General features: G+C 41.9%; 2 protein-coding genes across 2 annotated transcripts; one reads left to right on the top strand and one right to left on the bottom strand.

The window, feature by feature from the left end:
• Positions 1–648: 648 nt before the first annotated feature.
• On the bottom strand, positions 649–16374 carry suclg1 (succinate-CoA ligase GDP/ADP-forming subunit alph). Its single transcript, XM_030787951.1, has 9 exons — positions 16304–16374; positions 14386–14486; positions 12285–12401; positions 11181–11393; positions 10787–10844; positions 9527–9610; positions 9243–9394; positions 3542–3730; positions 649–1177 (listed from the first exon to the last, which is right to left on the bottom strand). The coding sequence occupies exons 1-9, from the start codon at positions 16335–16337 to the stop codon at positions 1151–1153; spliced, it is 975 nt and encodes a 324-aa protein (XP_030643811.1). The 5' UTR covers positions 16338–16374; the 3' UTR covers positions 649–1150.
• Positions 16375–17154: 780 nt separating this feature from the next.
• cisd2 (CDGSH iron sulfur domain 2) lies at positions 17155–20977 on the top strand. Its single transcript, XM_030788367.1, has 3 exons — positions 17155–17257; positions 19471–19685; positions 20101–20977. Exons 1-3 carry the CDS (start codon positions 17155–17157, stop codon positions 20188–20190), a joined length of 408 nt encoding a protein of 135 aa, XP_030644227.1. The 3' UTR covers positions 20191–20977.
• Positions 20978–21892: the final 915 nt, after the last annotated feature.

Here is a 21892-nt window from a genome sequence, read left to right as displayed (position 1 = left end):
GAGATGCAACTTTTCAAAACACGGTGAGACCCCCCCCGGTACATTTTATGAAAAGTGTTTTGTAAAAAAATCATTAAATATCGGTCAATATGAGGAACTCACAGATTACTTTTTTGTCTGTTGATTTGTTTTTGGTGCTTTCTTGTTTCTCTCGGTTTGGTGCTCTTTCATTTGTTAAATACGGTTAAATATGTAACTTCTCGCTACGTGTGCCTTTTGACACACGCATATTAAAATGAAAGGAACAGAGGAGGAGTTTTTTCTTTATCTTTGAACTTTAAGGTGACAAGATATTTCCTTCCAGAGTGTTTGGTACAATTAGTGGTCTAGTGGGCACCTGCGTTCTTCTAAACGCTATAAGAAACTTCAAAACTTCCATGTTTATGTCTTGTACCGTCACCTTGCCTGTAAGATTAATACTTCTTTGAGTGAATATTAACATCCAGCAAGTCCTGTCAGTGTTTTCAATTACATCACAGCCATATTATTGCTTATGCCCATAACAATGGTTACAATACAAGGTATAATTTGGTGTAACTTGGACAGATGGTTACTCTATTTGCATGAGAACAAAGAGACAGACAGAGAGAGAGAGAAAGAGCGAGAGCAAAGAAGAGGGGGGGGAAAAAAACCCACTCTACAACAAGGGGAGATCAGAGCAAATTGTATTTATATTTCATAACTGAATCTGCATCAGATGGAGAACTAGTGAACACAGGAGATGAGACTCTCTCAGCGCTGGTACATCAAAAGAGACAAAAACTGGTTGTACTGAATCAAATCAGAGATTACAGCCTCATCCCTCCGATTTGACTAACAAGATTAACGTTTCTCAGCAAGAGAGAAAGAACAAGCTGTACTCAATGTCTTACTGTGCTGTACATATGTTTAAAAAGGAAAACTATGAATTCAGTGTGTGTGTGTGGGTTTTTTTTTTTTTTTAATTATTTTTGAATACTTTATTTTCCTCTGGTGCAAATGCAGGACAGTATGATCTGAGGCGTTTTACAACATCGAAACGTGTGCGGGTTGTAGTGGAGGAGTCACAGGGTTAGGGTTCGGGAAACTCTGGCAGGGACGTACGACCTCTTGATCCAGGAGGCAAGTCTGCCACAACAGGGAACCCGGACTCTTGGAGGCCAATCGCAGATCATAGCATCTTCCTCTTCTCGAACTCCTACGTAAACCGGAGGAAAGGCAAAGAGAGGAAGACAAAGAAAAAACAACATTTTTTTAGCCTGGACCTGCGTAGAACCCGCCGATTTAAACAAACGTGGGGGGGATTATGGCAGGGTGCCCGGGAAGTTCGGGGGGATGAGAAATTTGTCACGCGTGTGGCGTTTGGCGAGGTGAGAGGGAAGGCAGACGTTTGCGTGCGTGTCCTGTGCGTTTTATTAATGCCCCTCTTTCATTAGCGACTGATCATCTCATTAGGAGTCACCACTCAGCTCACGCAATGTCGTTAGGAAACAATCACAACCGGTATGACGAAAAGTGGGCCGCAGGACGGGCAGGGTTCGGCCGCTGTTCCCGACCCAGCCCCTGCCTACGCGCAGCCCAAAAACAACACCAAAGGACCTGGGGGTGTACAGTTATGTGTGTCTGTGAAGTTACGTCAACAAATACATACGTGATATGGCCATATATGATGGATTAAAGGGTCATGCTGTAGTCATGTCTTTTCTCTTCTTTTCCCTTACTAACATAACTGTCATTTTATTATATTAATACTTTGAGTGACCAGTCATGCCAATTAATGAGTACATTAAGTAAGATGTATATGTATATTAGGGGGAGACTGTGTAGTTAAAAAAAAATATATATATATATATGTGTGTGTGTGTGTGTGTGTTTTAAATTGAGGATTTGTGGCTGCTTTTTAAATTAAATAACCAGGCCTAAGTGAAGCCACACTACGACGAGAGTAAACTACTTCACAGCATAGAGCTATTTACACAGTCAATCCACAAAGGCTAACAGCTGGAGGACCTAGGAACCTAGCTCTTAAACACATTTCTCCCTTTCTGAGTGCATCAGAAAATGTTGTGTTTTCACTGAGAATTCCCCTATGCTAATGTTACTTTTTCAGGTCTGCAGAACAGACACTTGCAGTTAAGTTACACAAACTGCAGTCCTGTAAAACTCGTTGATGCTTTATTGCCATCTAGTGGTCGTCAGAGGAACAAAGAAAAAGACGCTATGAAGCCTCCTTTGGTTTATGCAACCGCTGACACAGAACAGAACTGGGCAAGGCCTATTTGTTATGTGTAATGGAATATTCTGGAGCACGGCGGCACTGCCCTTCAGTGTTGCCATCCGGAGTTTTGGTAACAGTATACACACTTGAAGGTTACCCCCTTGACATTTTGCGAGTGTACGTGTGCATGTGTGTGTGCGCGTGTGTGCGCGCGCCTGAGTGTGTGTGTGTTTGTGTGTTTGTTTGTTTGTTTGTTTGTTTGTTTGTTTGCGGGTGGGGGGGGGGGCGCATATGAGAGAATGTGTATGCAAGTTGCTGAGTGTGTAAGTGAGAGAAATTGAGAGAGAGTGAAATCTAGACTGCATGTGTCTCAGGAGATGGTCGTTTGACAGCTGCCCTCTGGGTCCACTACTGGGCGAAAGGTTGAAGGTAAGATGGAATTTGGTAAGACATAGCCTTAGTCTACTAGGATACAGTTACAGCCCAGAGGGACAAACGGATATGTGTGTGTGCGTGTGTGTGTGTGTGTGCGTGTGAGAGTGAGAGAGAGAGGAAGAGAGAGGGCGAGAGAGAGAATAAATCTGTTTACTTCAAGACATGTGTTTCAACAGGAAGAATGGAGTAGGAGAGAGAGAGAGAGGGAGAGAGAGACAGCGACAGAGAGAAGAAAGCACATTTGAGGGAGCCTGTCCCCAGCATACCCTTTCCTAAGACACTCCATCCTGCCATAAGCGCACATAAGCGCATGAATTTTGCGGGTTTGCGTGTTGAAGGCAGCCGGCGATTTTAACAGAGACGTATGAACACAACGATCTGCTAAATTAACAATCACTCTGTGTGTTTTTCATCGTTACTAGCAATGATTACCAACAAACAAAATAAACCTTGTACCAGTGCAGAGGAAGGCGCTTGTCTTCCTTCTTAATGAAAGACTAAGATGATAAATGGTTGTAATATAGCTTTTCACTTTTCATCTATCTCATTAGAAAAAGAAAAAGAAAAAAAACAAAAAAAAAAAACAGCTTGCGGTACAGCTGAAATAAAATGGCAGAGCTCCAAACTCACTGGTATAAACGGAGTGTCACTTATTTACTTTCTCTCCCTGCAACCTGCTTTGTTTGATATTGTAGGTATGCCTTTAGAAAAAAAGTATCCTGTCACGCACCATAAATATACATTTCGTACAAACCTCGGTGGCTAAATGTAGTGATACAGCTTTTTAGCTTGGCCAAAGTCCTCGTTTGGCTTGTGTTTCGACTGTATATAAACTCCCCTGCCCGACCCATCCCAGGTGGTGCTGTGTGATTGGTTCCCTTCTATTCTGAGGGTGGAAACCGGTCTCACCTTAAACATGGTACTGCCTAGCTGAGCAGGGGACATGCTGACGACCACGCCCGCCGACTGGAGGGCGGCGATCTTCTCTTTGGCTCCGCCCTTGCCTCCTGCGATGATGGCGCCGGCATGGCCCATCCTCCTGCCCGGGGGGGCTGTCAGTCCGGCGATGAAGGAAACCACCGGCTTGGCGTTAGGACCCTGATTGAAAAGACGCAGTCAAAAAAGTTTCCGACTTAAGTTTAGGCTCGATCGCAAAGAAATACTTTCTCGAGAAATGTGGCTACATGAGAAGTATTGTTGATGGAGAAATCCAGACTTGAACTGGAGGAGGGGGTTTGAAGAACTTAGTGCTGGAAGTCAGTTCCAGACCATCCATATAAGTTACCACAAGCTCTTTCTGCCCTGATAAGCTATTTTTCACAGCGTTCACATAATAGAGCAGAAAAACCGGTGAAGAACATAACGTTCCATTACATTATCCTATATAAAGTTTTATATTAGGAAAAAAAAAAAAAAAAAAAGGCTGAAAATTGGCCAGAGTATTTAATAGCGCGCGTGGGTGTTTGAGTAGGTAACAGTTCAGTCATGTCGTTTAATATGATCTCATTCTGGTAGGGGTAATTAGTCATGTCAGTGTTGATTAGCTATCCACCTGCCCGTACACCTGCTGATGGATGGCTATGTTCAACACTTGAGATCCTGGTGGAGCCCTATGCTAATATTTCATTCTCTCTACAACAACATCCTGATGGCAGGAAAAACTGCCTCTGATAGGAAGATGTTTTCGTTCTTCCTTTTTTCTTTTCTGGCCACGCCTCGAGGGGAAACCTCCTCCAAAACACTGTCTGAAGGCTGTCAAAGCTAAATACCTAACGTGTAAGGAAAAATGTTTTTGCTTATGCTGGCTGCCTTGAAAAATTGTGTGTGTGTGTGTGTGTGTGTACTTGTACAGCTATCCATGTGTGAATCTGACAAGCAGTTTGAGTTTTGAGTTTTTGAGACCTTGGGAGTGAGGACATTTTGGGGAAAGGGAGGACATTTTGGCTGGTCCTCACTTCTTCAAAGGGCTGTTTGAGGGTTAAGACTTGGTTTTAGGGTTCAGCTTAGAATTAGGTTTAAGTTTGGGTCAGGCATTTAGTTGTGATGGTTGAGGTTAGGATAAGGGGCTAGGGAATGCATTATGTCAGTGAGTGTCCTCACAAAGACAGAAGTACAAGTGTGTGTGTGTGTGTGTGTATGTGAGGGTGAGCGCGCATGAGAGAAAACAGAAGCAGTTTTCATTTTGAAGGACTCAAGTATGCAACTTCATCAAACCACCCCCCTCCAAAAAAACGGGAAAAAAAAAGAAAAAAAAGAAAAAAAACACACACAGAAGCCCTTTCTAATACTAAGGGACATTGATGCACTCAACGTTTTAGAGCAGTTTACACAACTTCCCTTAACCTCTGACCGTGAACTTTGCTTTGTGGTCTATTCAAGAGCAACAGCGCACACAATATTCCTGCTAATGCCTGCTTTGATGACTGCAGCCCACCCCACCCCCCACCCCTCCAGTAAAGTCAACTCTTAAATCTACCTAAACAGGTTAGAGCATAATTAGGCAATTAATCCTCATTCCCCACTGAGGTGTGCAACACATGAAAAGGAGTTAAATTAGCATTCAAATTCCTGCCTTTGTTCTTATTGTTACCAACAGCGCTTTATTACTTTCATTATGAAACAAGGAGAAGTGGAACCTGCCCTCCCCCTTCACTGACTGGAGCGTTGGGCCTTGGCAGTTCAAACGAGGCGCCAGCGCTACGCCAAACTGTAATCTTTTAGGGATTGAGATAGCAACATAAGAGACAGTTGCAAAGCTCGTAAAGAAAAGAGAACAGCCCTCCTGAAGCCCTGTGTGGAGATGGGGAGTTCAACTGAATGAACTGGAATGGCTTTGAAACGAGGCGTACACAGCTGCTTAGCGCGCTAAAGGAAAACGGCGGAGGTTGGGGTTTTTTTTTTTGGTTTTTTTTGTTTTGTTTTGTTTTGCGAAGGGTCACAGGCGAATTCTTTGGACTCTCTGGCATTTGGGTAAAGGGCCTTCTGCCAAAACAGATTTTGCCTACGCAGATCTCTGAAGTGAAAGTAACCTTGTTAAGTAAAACGATTATTCTTTGTAAAAAATAAAAACGCGCTGACCTAAGTTTCTTCATCAGGCCATAATCACAAATTTGGCTCCCGACGCTAAACTTTCATCTTTGTCAATTTTACAACGTCTGCTCCGTCAATTTTAGAATGTCTGCTCCTTCAGCTCATGTATTTCTTGGGCAAGACAATGCATGAATGACGTGAACTGATATCTCCAAATGGACCTACAGAGGGGTCACACACCCCTTCTCAGAGGAGACAGTATTGGCAGAAGCAGGGTTGTGGAGTCAGTACACAAAATCTTAGACTCCGGCTCCGACTCCTCGACTTATGGTACCTCCGAATCCGACTCCTCTATTTGTAATTAGACTAATTATATTTTCTATATTGACTGAAAGCACACAACACACAAGGCATTTCATCAGCACTGACTCGAATCATCAGCAGGGCTGTAGATTCGGTACGCAAAACCTTCGACTCCTACAACCCAATATTTGACTCTGGCTCCAAGACTCCTGCTCCGACTCCACAGCGCTGGGCAGAGGGTATAACTCTTCAAATTATTTACAGTTATCGGCTGATCTATGGCAAACTGAGGCTAGGCTGTAACAAACCCAACTGGCAAAGTTCACTTTGGCGAAAGTACCGTTTTGTCAAAAGCCTTAAAAAAAAAAAAGTCACCAAGACAACTTACTCCATCTTGCCCCAGTAAGCAAAACTCCTCCGCATACATCATCCACTTACACCGTCAAATTTTCGGACTCGCAAATTCGCAGGGGTCGGATCAATCGAGGACTCGTGTTAACGATGCTCCGGACACGGCAATGCTTCTGTCGCTAAATACATTTTTTTTTCCCGAGCAGAATTCGATACATGTAATGTAGCATGACCAGCCATTGATTCCATCATTCGCATATTGCTAGGCAAGGCCATTTTTACGCTGTTCGAGGTGAATGGACTCATTAACTTAATGTGATAAATCTTCTGGGGGAAAAAAAAAAAAAAAAAAAAATGATTGAATGTCGTCATTGCTGTAGCAAGGAGAAAGACGGACAGTTGAAGGGATAGAAGAAGCCCGACAAGCTAACACACCCACATGCAAAGGATTATTTTCCAAAGAAAATTCCATTATAGGATTTTTCTTTTCCTTTTTTTTTTTTTTTTTTTTTTTTTTTTTTTAAGTGTGTCACCCTAGAAAAAACTCAGATGATTGTAGACAAATGCAAATGCATCTTTGCTTACGCAATATTAACACTTCTTTTTTTTTTTTTTTTTTTTAATGTGGGCTTTACTGCGAACTAGAGTTCACAAACGGCACATAATGGAAAAGGGGTAATTTTCAAAAATTCTCTCAAATTGTTTGAAACAAGCAAGGACAAAAAAAAAAAACGCACAGAGAATTCCATCATGTCAAGTAATGTTGATAACCGTGCTTTTGTAAGAGCTAGAACCACTGTGCAAATTGCTTCCTCAATAATTCCTTCAATTTCCATAAATTTTAGACCATCTAGAAAAGTCTGTGCAAAGTACAGAAGGAAAAAATTTTTTTTTTTTTTTTTACTTTGTCTTAATGCAGTAACTTAGCTTGAGCACCTCTTTATAACTGTGGTTTTCAGAAAAGCCAGAACAGTTATGCAAACTGCTTCCTCAATAATTCCTTTCATTTCTGTGAATTTCTGACCATCTACAAAGTGATGGTCATTTGAACAGAGTGATGGTCACGCCACGTGAAGCTCTGAAAAGAACGTTTGACTTCAGGTGTCTTAATGTAGTGACTGTTCACGTAAGCGTTTTGACGCAGTGTTTAGCGCCATCTTGATTCCTAGCTTGAAGCACGTACACGTTGCTATTCTGCTAATCTTCAGACAGACGGGTGAGGTTCGGAGCTAACGGTCTCCCTGAGGACTATTTTAATTACTATGTGTAAGAGTTTATATGGGAGTGAGAGAGGATATGCTGGGCTTGTAAACATTTGGACAAAAAAAAAAAAAAAAGAGAGAGAGAGCGCAAATCAAATGAATTGAAAATGTTACACCAAGGCCCCTGTAAGCTGTTCTTTTCTTTGGGTCTAAAACTACATTTCTCCTTCATCAGATGTCTGGTTGTCTTTACAAATCCGGGCCACGAGGTGTAGAAAGGCTACCCCGGCTTTGCTCGAGGTAGGGAACGCGATATTAAAAGTCCCTAGGCTGTGAAGAGGGGAAAAAAAAAATATCAATCTAGGAGGTCCCAAAGACCAGACTTTCCGTTGTCTACCTAGACAGGTTTCAGATGTGCCGCGTGCGGATCAAAGACGCCGCCGCTGCAGGCTGCTCTCTGATCCCCCCCCACCCTTCAGGCTCCCCAGAAATGAGACGTGAACTTTGGATCCTTTCCTTAGCTGACACACCAATCCTGGAGGAAACGCTGCCCCTCCTAAACCCCACCTCATTCCTATAGGGCTCCTCGAAGGAGCCTGGGGGTTTGATTTAGGTCAGTGTCAGAGCATGTACAATAAGGTTGTTGAGAGTCATGTGACTTGGAGTGGGGGTGGGGGGAAGAGGGGGGCAAGATGCGTCTGTGAAATTCGTCAGATGAAAAAAAGAAAAAAAAGAAAAACATCTGGTCCACCAAATACATACACCCCCCCCCCGCCCCGCCCCCCCCCAACCCCCAAAACTCCAAGACCGTACGCTCGAGTAACAGTCCTCGCATCAGAAATGTTAGTCATTACGTGCCACTTTTTCTTTCCCTTTTTAACACAAGTCCATGCTTTGCTCTTGTGGCGAAGCGTGTGCTGTAAGTATTTACTTCAGATGAACCAAACAATGGAAGAAAAAATAATAATAATACTACGGGAAGTACTACGACCACGCTACTGTGGAACTACATTTTCAGCAATGAATTCTGATTTAAATCGTATCGGCGCGAGCCGAACCCAGCCGTGCCCCATAAGTCCGCGCATCTGCACTGAATTTTCACAAACGACGTGCTGCGTTCGACAGGGAAAGGTTGAAAAGGTTTATAACATCATAATGAAAAAAAAAGCTCTACGCTACGTAGTTAACCAGGTAAATCGATTTATCGAGGTATGGATTTTTGGCCGTAACGCCCAAATTTACACCTGAGGCAGAAAAAGCGTGGAAGCAAACTCCAATTCATTATTCAGCCATCTCACAGATGATGAGCTTGGATCTCCACTGACATTACTATGTATGGGAAGGGAGTACTTATAGGAACTGAGCCGTGTGCTTTCTCTGTGATTAACCATAATGAGCTGACCGGATAGGAAAAAAGCCCCTATTTCTGTTTTTCAACGCAACACGTTCGCGACGTACACTCAGGTTTTGAGGTCGATTTTCTGAAGTTACGTTCTCTAGGTCTAAATGCAGTCTAGTACAGGGGTTAGTTCTGACAACACACTAGGGGTAGAGGGGCCTTTTGTCTTCAATAGGGCTGACGTGAATGAAAAAAATTGTCAAATAAATGAATGAATGAATGAATGAACGAATGAATGAATAAGTGTTGTACACTCGCTGTGGAGGCTCTAGCGGGTTGTTAAAATAGTGGAGCCACTTGTGCTGTTGCTGAGATGGGCTCTTACGGAGTTGTGTTGTTTCAGGAATTCGGCAGCATTCTCCTCCGCGTTGCCTCCGATCTCTCCGATCAGGATAATACCCTCCGTCTTCGGATCGTGAAGGAAAACCTCCAGGCAGTCAATGAAGTTGGTGCCGTTAAACGGGTCTCCTCCGATACCTGAAACACACAGATACTGACTGACAGGAGCCCAAATACTAATCAGAACAAAGACTCACTCACATACACACGTACGTAGGGACATTCCCGTATACGCTGTAAAGGAGTAATTATCAAAACAGTTTTCCGTACCAACACAGAGAGACTGTCCCAATCCAACTTGTGTAGTTTGGTGCACAGCTTCATATGTGAGCGTGCCTGACCGTGACACAATACCTGGAAACAGGGGAAATATATTCAGGTACATAGTTTTAGTTAGATTTCTTGTATGTAATAATCACGTTAAAGGGTTCTGCTGTATATAGAATAATACTACAGTATGGGATGTGCAGTTAGTGTTGTATGGCTAGTCCACAGAGATCTCCCTCATGGAAAAGTGTAGGATTTAAAGTTCTGGTTCTGCTTGTGTAATACTGTAATTTCAAAACGTCAGGCTTTGCCAGTGAAGTTGGTGGACCACACAGCGGCGTGTGGAAACCCGTAGTTATCTGTCGTGTTTTAAGAGCACTTGAACATAAAAGCATTTTGCCCTGTCGCTAACTCAGCGTAAGGTCCGCTAACGCACGGTGACACGTTATCAAAACCTCCAGCTGCACGGGGTTTGACGAGACGCGCGCTCCGTTTGAGAAGTCAGACTGTCTCTTCTCGTGGCACGCCGACGCGGACGTACCGGCTTTCGCGCCCCGCTCAAGGTCTCCGACCCACTTATTCGTACCGAACGCCATCTCTACTTGACTCGTCTCACGTCGCTAAGGCAATGAAGTGAAACCGAAGTTCCTTTGTGAGATTATTTCAGTGTCAGAAGGGTTCTGAAGAGAACTGACTGGCACCCCGCTAGCACCCTCTGATTAGGGCCATTCATCTCCAAGGCCGTCGTTTCCGAACATAGGCAGTCATTCAGCTGGTTGTTAGCCCCACGCTAAGTTTCTTTTCACATGCAAACAGTGCAGAAAGCCACTTTAGGGAATAGTCACATTTTTTATTTATTTATTTTTTTTAACAGTCTATCTGCAGCTGTAGTGATACCTCAGTTGTGCCCCGTGTAATCAAAAGAGAATTCATAAATCAGAGTGACGGATACGATCTGATTGCAAAACGGTCTTGCTAAGATGAATATTCGAGCTGGATTATGAAAGCATCTAGTAAATATGTTTTGCGGAAGCTTTTGTGTTGCCAATTAAAACATCTCTACTGTTTACAAAATTCTGCCATTTGCCATTCTGCCATTTGAAAAGAACAGTCCCTTTCCAGACAGCCGGCGTGGCCCTGTCAAGGGAAAAAAAAAACAAAAAAAAACGGGGCGGGGGTGGGGTGAAATGTGAAGTCGACAAAGTCAAATAACGTCTAGTAATGATCAGGCTGTGAGAAAAGATCGACACGTGTGATTCTTACCAATTCTCCCTTTCTTGTGAATGTGTCCAGGCATGATTCCAATTTTACATTCTCCAGGCTGCCCGAGAAGACGGAAAAAAAAAAATAAGAAAAAGGGAAAAAAGAATATATAGAGCATCAGTATCCCCAAGAAATCGCCGAATTTAAGTGGCATACGTGGTATGATGTAGCCTCACTGAGACTTAAAAAAAAAAAAAAAAAAAGTATGTATCAATTTACAGTTACTTAACTTTTAAAAAGCAGAACCGTGCTGGGCGAAATCTATGTCTTTCTATTACAAATGCAGAACATACAGCCTTCCCATTAGAGGATGGGTTTAGACTCTACTTCTCATATTTAATGATGGGAGTATAACACGGCCGGGGAGGTGCGAGTCTCTCTGTCTCTGTCTTACGTTGATGACTCCCGGGCAGTTGGGGCCGATGAGACGGGTGGTGCCTTGACGGAGTAATCTGTGTTTGACTCGAACCATGTCCTGCTGAGGAATGCCCTCGGTGATGCACACCGCCAGCGGGATCTCCGCGTCGATGGCCTCCACGATGGCCGCCGCCGCGAACGGAGGCGGCACATAGATCACGGTGGCTTCCGCGCCCGTGGCCTCCCTAGCCTGCGGGGTCAGGGGGGGGTAAGTTTAAGAGAGATGCGTCGGTCAGGTGGCGGCTTGCCTACTCAACGTCGCAGTCACACCATTTAGATGCGACCCCAAACTGAATACTCTGGGCTTCAATACAAGAAGGGAGTGATGTACAGGTAAATTAAAAACGCATTTTCATATGCAATGTGCATTGGTGGATACACTGTAGACAAGTGGGATGAATCAAACATTCTGGACTCACGTATGTGAGGGGGGAAAATGTATTTTTATGAATCCTGTCCTCCATTTGCAGCTCTCAAAATCGCCGTAAACTGTTTACTGTCATTATATGACATTTTCTCCCTCCACCTCTACAGGCAGATGGCAATTAGTAATACATCTCCATGGAAACAAATGTGTGGAATCTGTGAAAGCACTAGAATTTTTGGCCCATTTAGAGACTGTTTACCATGGCCTACCCGCTAGCAATGACTGGATCACTGCAACCTGACATGCTATCAAATCTGATGTTTTAAAAAAAAAAAAAAGCTAAATGTCGCTTTCATGTGTGTGCTTGTGTGTTTATGCCACTGAGAAAAGGCAAAAAAAAAAAGTGTTGCTTTCATGTGGTTTCTGTATTTATGCCACACAGAATAGCACTAACCCTCTTAATATCACATTCTGGGTTTTAACTGGTGATACACTCTCTTGCACGGAGATACTGCAGTTCTCACGTGAACTAAACCTGACCCAGGTGAATACTGATCGGACAGGTTTGGAAGGAGCCGTGTCCTAAATACACGTCTTTCAAGAAGTTCTCACGGTTGCCCTTGGATACGGCCTTGGATAAGACACAGACCGGCTGTCTAATGAGAGGCGCTCGTTCTATTACTACCGCGAGCAACTACAGACATAGCACATTACCTCCTTTACGGAGTTGAAGACAGGCAGACCAAGATGGGTTTTCCCCCCTTTACCAGGGGACACTCCCCCCACTAACCGTGAGCCATAGTCCAGCGCCTGCTGGCTGTGGAAAGTGCCCTGAAATGAGAGAGAGAGAGAGAGAGAAAAGTGATGGATTGAGCAGGGAGTGGGTTTATTCCAGCGGTACCACAGTCAGCTCGCCATAGCGACCTTGAGATATCATTAAAGACAGGAAGCAAGACGATGAGAGGGGCTGCCACGCACAATTTATCACCCGGGCAGGAACCTGGGCCAGGCCAAAGGAACACGCAATGGACCTGGCACAAACCGAGACACACTAACACATACACGCACCCACACACACACACACTCCTCTGTAAGCGAACACACCTGACATTCAGGTCAGGCTCTCACACACACACACACATAATGACCCAAGCTCTCGTGATTTAAAAAAACGAGGATCTTCAAACTTTTAATTACACAAATGACAGAAGCGGTGAACTCCAAGGCAAAATTTACTAGAAAATGAACGTTCACAGGATGTGACACGGGGCCTGTTTCATTTGCGATTAGAAAGGTCTCCGAGGATGCCGGCGCTGGCAGCATAAACGCAGGATGACACCTGTCTCAGTTAGTTTAACCTTAACACACACACACACAGACAGAAAGAGTCTTACTGTAGAACCCGCCCATCTGCCCAACTAACCAATCAAACGACAGTAACACCTTGCCAACACCTACAACCATATCAGCATTAATATATGAAATGATCTGCCTTTGTTTATGTATTTTAAAGCCTCAAAGCCTTTGTGCGATCGAGATAGCTCATAAATATGGTGCGTATGAATTTTTAAACAGCTGTCTGGTCCATCTATGTTAATTATTGAGGACGGTGCGAAAAAAATTATGGATTACCTCTTAAGGGTCGACTATCATGACGAAATCTATCACCCTTAATGTTCATTCTATAATTACTCGTGTTCGGAGCAAGGATAAATTAAAAAATGAGCCCCTTCTCAGAGAGGCCCCCCCCCCCCCCCCCCATTTTCCCGCAACTGTATCGTGCCAGCTTTCGGACCGTCATTCTTCTTTCCGTTCACATTTATTGCGAAGCGTTGCGCTACATTTTTTTTTTCTTTCTCTCTCTCTTTTCTCCCCCGTGCTCCGCTGGCGTTAATGATAGGCCAGTGAAGCTGATCTATAGTTTGCTTATCAAGCCGGAGAGGAAAGTCAATGCGGGGCGATGACACTCTAGTCTTTCTTCATCCTCTCTCTAATTATTATGAGCGTACATTAGAACTTCATTTAATTAGCCTTTATTATGTTAAGAAGTCGTTTGAAAGAAAGAAAGAGACAGAGGGAGAGAGAGAAAGGGGTGGGGGGGGGGGGGCGATGAGGAGGAGGAGGAGGAGGGGGATATTAATCAGAAAAGGTGAGAGGTGTAAGCTCGTTGGATAATGTTGCCATTCGTCCCCTCCCCCTTTGGGCAGGATTCAAATCCTATTAGTATGGCCCTCCATCCTCATCTAAAACAATAGAGTTCTGCTATGATACAGCTGGTGCCTGGAACAAACAAACAAACACACACACACCTGCTGCTGCTGCTGCTGCTGCTACTACTACAAAACACACACACACACACACGCCAGATCCAAGGTCTACAGTGAAATCTTTCACGTTCTCCTTTTTGTTTAAATTGAACGTAAAAAAATAGCACATTATATATACACATGTGAATACACATACACACACTGTATACATAGTACATATAACACAGACGTTATGCTAAATGTATTTTGCAACAAGATGACTTACATTAATACAATAAACATAGTTGGAAATTTGAAATATCATCTGACAAATGTTTATTAACTCTTCTAAAATGATTTTCCCATCTTAATTCACAGAATCATTCAATAATATTAAGAAACGTTTCTGGTCATCAGACATTACTTTTTCTCTCACACAACCCAAAACATCTCCACTGTTTTGACTTTGAGGAAATTTCTTTCAAAAAAAAAAAAAACAAATGTCTGGGAATAAGCTGCCAAGCAAAGTGAGGTTGGAGTTAAAAGGGAAACGGATGAGAGGTACAGACCTGCTTGCCTGTGAAACCTTGGCAAATGACCTTGGTGTTCTTGTCGATGTACAGGTTCTTTCTGCTCGCAGTATAACAGTGCCTGACCCCAGTCTGCTGCACTGAAGACAAAGAGAAAGAACAGTGTGACGCTTCGGAGTCTAAAGCTTTGTTTTATGACAGCTGGGCCAGATAAATTTGAGCCAATGTCCACATTAAGGCCTGTTGACAGATGACTTAGTGTTTGCTTGACTCAACTTTGAACCGTTCTCTGAGATGGAAGGGCGCAGTGGGGAAGGGGGAAGGGGGGGGTGGGGGGGGTGGGTGTTGGGAAGAGGCTTGAGGGAGGAAAGCCAATATTTCATCAAAGAGAAGCAACACTGTTTATGGAACAATAGCGCCAACAAGTGTTCACGACAAAGCATGTCAGCTCTAGACCTAACAGCCTAAAGAGTGAGAGGTCAATACTGCTGAAATGAAGAGGGCATATCAATAACAGAAAATGTACTGTGTTCGGGTAAACTAGTTTAGCTGACAGTCCACTGAACAACCAAAACAAAACAAAAAAAAAAAAACACTATTGGGGGTAACAGTCCATGAACTTTGTGCTCATGTGTAAAGCAACAGACAGTTTAACAGCCTCAGGAATGAAACAGTTTGCTGTATGTGAATGACATGTGAATGAATCAATAAACAAATGTGAATAAATGTTCCATACGCTGTGGTTTATGTCTGTGAGTCCATTATTTGTTGAGGAGTCACCAGTAGTAAATATAAAACATCTTCAGAGTAGTTTGACTGGAGTGGACTCCATGCAAAAGACAACTTCCGATATCCTGTTAGTTAGTTTATGACAGATATTTTTGTGGCAAGGACATAGGAACTTGGGCAATAGCTCTGATTTCTGTTGATCTGGACAATAATTCCAGTATTGACTAACATATACTGGTGCGAATTACACAAGACTGTGTTTCAAGGAACGGAAAGACAAACTACCCCAAATCTTTAATGAAGCATGGAATTAGATCAAGATTTTGTGTACAATGTATATTTAAATGAAGGTGGTATAGAACACTATGTACATTACTAGGCTGTTGAAAAACACAGATGCCTCCAGTCTATCTTGATCAGAATGCTTTGGAACAAGGTTATGCATAAATTCTGTTGCTTTATTGCTTCTGAAAGGTTGCAGAAAATGTCCAGCGACGTCCAACGGGAGTAAGTGCACTACAAAAGTCGTGTTACTAAATTACTCTATATAAGACAAACTAGCGAAACAATGACACTCACAAGAAATAAGCAATACGAGTTGCAGTAGTTCTATTTATCATAACTCAGTTTTCTTCTTATTAACTTTTAGTATTGTAATGACGACAAACAAAGCTCAGACGAATGTCAACACATTACATTGTCTGTATAGACTTAATGATACATTCTGTTAACTGTCGTATAAGCCGGTTTATCATTTGCAGGCCTGGTAGTCTGAACTGGCCTGAACAAAGCGAAAGAAGAACATAGTAATTTCAATGAATACATAAAGTACTGCATGAGTTCTTCGTGTTCATGTTTAGCAAACATGAAACTAAGCTTGAGGCTAAGTTGATCAATGTATGCCCATACAAAACTAACTAAAAGCAATGTCAAATTCTCAAAAATTTGCATATGGACTGTGCATACTTGTAAAACATATGTCAAACTATATTTAAATACATTGTGGCAAGACAGGTCAAAGTTCAGGTGTTTACTGTGGCCTAGAAATTGATGAGCATGCTAAGACAGTTAGCATTGCTGCATTCATAGCACCGGACCTAGCTGAATACCTTTAACTGCTCGTACAGAGATAAGGGGGCATGGCCCAAAGCTATAGCTGCATGGGTCACACAATTAAAATAAAGACATTATGAGTTTCGTTATGAAGCTGCATAACGGTTATACTTACAGAGCAGCCGGGCAAACAACCTGCTATGAGACATCTTCGGTCATTCAGCAATGACACGGGACAGGAGAAGGAAGGACCTAAATGTCAGTTGGGCAGTTCACTAAATATGTGCCTGATATAAAAAAAAAAAAAGTACATGTATTTTCGTACATATATCTGCCATACTCAAAATCAATTTTGAAATCAATTATATATTCAGTTGGTTTTTTGTTTAAAGGTAAAATAGTGACCGTAAAGACGACGAAATGAATCAGGCAAAAAAGGGCTTCCTGCTACGCAAAGGAATCTGGATGATGTAGTATTATATGTATTGCCCTCTACACAAGGGGGTACCGTGAAGGGTAAGTTATACTACTTTTTATTTATTTTTATTTTTTTAATCGCCTTGCATCTCTGATTATTACAGAGCAAAAAAAACGTATCAAATCTATTCGTAATTCTTATTTCTGACCTGTTTGAAAATTGTGGAGGAGCAGTGCGATTCTTAAACTGATTTTGATTTTAAACTATATTTCTTTTAGATATCTATATACCGGGTTCCAGTATGAAGGTGTACTTGTATTTGATGGCTGAACAGAATTAATGACGGAACATTTGTAAAATTCATCGGCAAATGCAGGCTAGCCAATCGGGCATTACCAACTCTGGTACCAACTCGCGGTCTGATTGGCTTGTAGACTTGTGTTGTAACGCGTAACTGTTGTATTCACCACTGCGAGTACGTAATTTTTAAGTTCTGAATTTCCTAGCATGCCGTGCATTTACGCCACGGACAAAACGTAATGACATGAAGGTCCCAGGAAATATCCTGCTTCGTGAGTGAATCAAAACTGCATACAAACTCATTCAAGATGGTGTTAGAAACTATCTCAAGGATCATTAAAGTACAACTTCCAGCATACCTCAAAAAGCTACCACTGCCAGAGACTATCGGGGGCTTTACGCGTTTGACAGGTAACTTTATGTTAGTCTTTTGCAAATGACTCGACATAGAGTCGGAGCGGTAAGACAATTAAAATTTCACATGTATGCCCGGTTTGGCAACTGAACCATCCAAGTGAACACTAGTGGACACTGGCGGCGCATGCTGTCATTTTTTTTTTAGTTTTATAACTATTGCACATATATGATTTGAACCCTATGCGTTGACTCATGAAAAACTCATATTGCTTTCGATATCATCAGTTTGCACGAATGATGCATAGTCATTTAGCTAGCTAGACAGAAGTGCTTTCCAAAGTGTGTACTACGTCGATGTATGCTTTTTATGCAAAAGCACAACCCAAGTACAGTAAACCGGCATACATTTAATACAGTACTCCGAAGCATTAACAGTTCTCTGTGAGATGTTGGAATGTGGGGGAATTAAGCTGTTATTGGCACAGTCCAACGTGACTAACACATTTATTTTTTCTGCGAGACGTGAGAGGAATCATACTTGAAACCAACATAACGTTACTGTACGTATTTTCTCTTATTTGTTTTCCTTTTTTGCCCTCTTTATTTATAGTTATTTTTATAATTATTATTTTTAATCCTTGTCTGAGAATTGAGGCATCCAATCAGTACACTAATCGCAGTTTCCCGAGATGTCAGAATGCTGTGTAAACATACATTTATTGTACAAGCTTTAGGAACGAATTATATGGTGCATGATTTAATATTAATGATCATCTGTTTCCCCATTGCACCGGGTTTCCTGTAGCCAACCCCGCAAAATTCTGGACTTCGAAACGAACTGAGAGACACGGTCAGAGACGTTTCTGTCCATGGTATACATCACCATATGCTCTGTTCATATGAGTATGAGATTTTTTTTAGAAGCCTAACTGTGGCTATTTGACACCCAACGATCAGGTTCAGGTGTCACAGAGACGGAGGTCCAGACCTGACCTTTTTGCCTATGGAAAATGTCGTGTGCTGTAAACGGTCAAACTCAGTCCAATCCAGCGCGCGGGCAGAATTGCTGACATACTTCAGTGGAAAGTGACGTGCGAAGTGAAGAGTCTGTGGTTTAAAAAAAAAAAAACTTTTGGCAGCACCCCTGCCTACAGTCATACAGCAGAAACCTACATACTGTTAACTTTAATTAGAAGTTTGCATGCAGATCTATAGGAGATACATGTACCTACTGAAATAATTACCACAGTCGGCTCGGAATGCAAAGTATGTTTTTTCCCCTTTGGATGACACACGGTAACTTTGATGTCTGCCTGACTGCAATTTAAAAAAAAAAATCCGTAGAACTGCTCCATGTTTACGTTTCATTTAACCCTTGGCGAAGTTGTTGAGTTTCAGTTAGAACATTTCCTTTGAAGAAATCATTTATGAAGATTCAATATTGCTTCAATGGTGCATGTTTTATTAGAATCAGGACCTTTTTATTAGGATTAGTGGGTATTTGCCATTTTTCTTTGAAGGTGAGATAAACGTAATTGGCTTAAAAATGCTTAATTAACCATGTAGCCTACTTCTAAGATGGATGTCAAATTATTAACGTGAGAATTCACCTTAAGCAGTTCTTTTTTTCCCTACCAGTGAGCACAACCAGCTGAATCGGACATAATCCATCGCAGGCTTTTAGAAATGTGCCATATCAACCAATAGCATTGATTTCAGACGCACTGAACTAAGCGTATTTATATATGCCCACGTGTGGTTTCTCAATGGTTTAAAAATGAGTCAGCGTTTCACCATTCTTTATTGCATTCAGCTATGTTTAACCCTGAGGCCGTCGTCTTAAGGGTAACCATGTAATACCAATTTGATACGGGGCACCTCCCAGGTGGAATGCTATGAGTAAGATCTGGTTTGGAAAACGGAAAGACGATATAGTTTGGTTGATTCGCTAGCGCTAGATCATCATAACACAAGTAATGTAAAGAAACCAAGGCCTAATCGTCAGCCCTTCCGAAAGTGATTTGTAACCACTTTAAGTGCAGTCAGAAGAGGAAGCTAGTTACTCGACTCTTGATACGTTGCTTTCTAGTTGGAAGGCTACTTCATTCATGCTTTAATATCGGTTAGCATTCCGAGCATGCCGTTACTGTCTTATTACAAGTGTAGTATTCATTTAGGGCCTCACGGAGAACTCGATCGCCCCGGTTGTACGCCAAGTGTGTAAGCGCCTCCTGAGGTTGACGTTTTACTTATTGTGTTTCTCTCAGTCTCGGAGTGGCTGCGACTCCTGCCTTTGCTGGGAATACTGGCCTTGTTAGGATACTTGACCATCCGACCATTCCTGCCTAAGAAGAAGAAACAGAGGGACAGTCTCATTAATTTGAAGATCCAAAAGGAGAACCCCAAAGTGGTCAACGAGATCGACATAGAGGACCTGAGAAGCACAAATGTCTGCTATTGCCGATGCTGGCGTTCCAAAACAGTAAGATAAACAAAAAAAAAAGCACCCAAAACTTTTGATTTTACATATGCAGCCAACACAAAGTCTAGCTGTCTTGACAAAAGACTACAGGACGTGACGATGAGACAGCTATTGAACCCCCCCCCCAGCCAATTTGGCGAATTGTGAAACATCGCTTTAATTTCTGAACTCTGCTCCATTTGCCCCAGTCTTTACAAAATCCCAAGAGATGTAGGGATACAGATGAGTCAGCATTCATCTGTGAAGTGGTCTAAGTGGAGTCAATCATCTGCTTTTTGGGGGGGGGGGGGGTCGGCTTTTGCATTTTAACTACATTTTAAAGAGGTGAAGTTGTGGGTGGGGGGAGTGAACCCGTCTAATGAAGTGTCTCTGCTTACTATCACCATTTAATACTGCTCTGTGTTTCCTGTTGCAGTTTCCTGTTTGCGATAAATCACACATTAAGCATAACGAATTGACTGGGGACAACGTCGGGCCACTCATACTGAAGAAGAAGATTCTATAATTCATCGTTTGGCTAGAAGACTGGGGAGGAGACTGGCTAGCACCATACTTCCTCTTTTGAGCCACTAGCTGTTTTGGTTTTTTTTCCCTTTTTTTTTGTAATATTTTGCTGTCTCTGACAAAGAGCTGGTGTACTGTAAGTTTATTTGACTCTCTTTGGTTCAATATACTCCTGTTCTTATCATCTGAGGGATTTAAATAGCTTAGCACATTTAAGCTTTGCTATTGTTTATTATTGACCATTACTCTGTAGATGCCGTCGTCCAGCCATGACACACAAGTCCTTATCATTACATCATATTACTGTCAGTGACAGGGTGTAACTCAAGTTCCAATGTTTTACTTGCGTTTTCCTTTACAGTTGTTTGGGCCAGTTGTGAAGGAATTTAATTACAATTCACCTTAATCTTCGTTCTGCGTAGTTGGTCTGACTTGTACAATCTTTATTCACCACGCATGTGAAATATCAGTGACCCTTTTTTGGCCTTGTGGCTTTTTGACCCTGTGTGTGTCTTCTTTTACTGTCTTGACTTCCTCAGTCTCTGTATGAGTGGTTATAAAAAAAAAAAAAAAAACACAGTTGCAGTGAGCACACAAAGTGAGATTGTGCAGCCATGAAATTTTGTATTTTGTCTGCAGACTTTTACAACCTTGTTTTGAAAGAAAATTAGTGCTACTATGTATTAATTCACTATGGTGGGATCATTTTTTATTATTATTATTATTATTTGTCGGTTTTTCTTACACATTCTTCTTTACTGTTCATCTTTAATGATTGTTCATTTTCATTTTTTCCTTTTCTTACCAGTGAATTTTTTTTTTTTTTGATAACTTATTTTAAGTTAAAATTTCAGTAATCTAATCTCTCACTAAAAGGCTTTTTATTAAAAAAAAAGCCTGCATCTGATGCCTTAATGTTTGAGTAATATGCATTGTTCATAATATTACATATAATATTTAATATCTGTACAATCAAAGACATTGGTCCTCAGATGTCATGCTATAATGTTCTATATATAATTTGCTATCTCAGTATATACAATCCTGAGAGACTACACATCACAGGCCAAGAGAATACTAGTTCCTTTTGTCTTTCGTGTCTCTTATATTCTTTGTATGTTTTTGGCATTTACTATGGGGGGGGGGGGGTGAGACCCTTCTCATTTTGTTGCGTTTCAGATGTGGACTGGATCTTAATTTTCATTTCAATGTCAAGGTTACTATGAACTTGTAGCTGGAATGTACCCCCTTTTTTGTAAAAAGAAAAAAAAAAAAAGATGTCAAGTGACTTTTTCTCTTTTTTTTTTCACCATTAATGTGTTTTTCGTCCTCTTTCAAAACAAACAAACAAACAAAAAACCTCTGAGAAAATAAAGTATCACTTTTTAAATTACATCTTAAAGTAACATCTTATTAAAACTGTACCTTTCCCGATTGCCGTCTCACGCGTTTGACCCAGGTGGGTCAGACCTTAACGCAGAGACTGCCATGAATCTATCACACAGCATACACAAGTGCGACGGCCATATTCAGTCTTCGTACTCACAGTACCTGGTACTGCAACCTAATTTACATCTGTTTTGCATAAATTACCACAATGATATGCTTTCAAATGAGAAATCGGGGATTTTACCTTTCCTACGCCCATGGGTTTAATATCGCCTTCTGTCAGCCCCATTGTGAAGCACCGTGGTGCAGCCGTT

This window comes from Chanos chanos, chromosome 11 (genome assembly GCF_902362185.1).
Source record: "Chanos chanos chromosome 11, fChaCha1.1, whole genome shotgun sequence".
Lineage (NCBI taxonomy): Eukaryota > Metazoa > Chordata > Actinopteri > Gonorynchiformes > Chanidae > Chanos > Chanos chanos.
The sequence above is the reverse complement of the archived record's forward strand: the minus strand, read 5'-3'. Positions and strand labels throughout refer to the sequence as shown.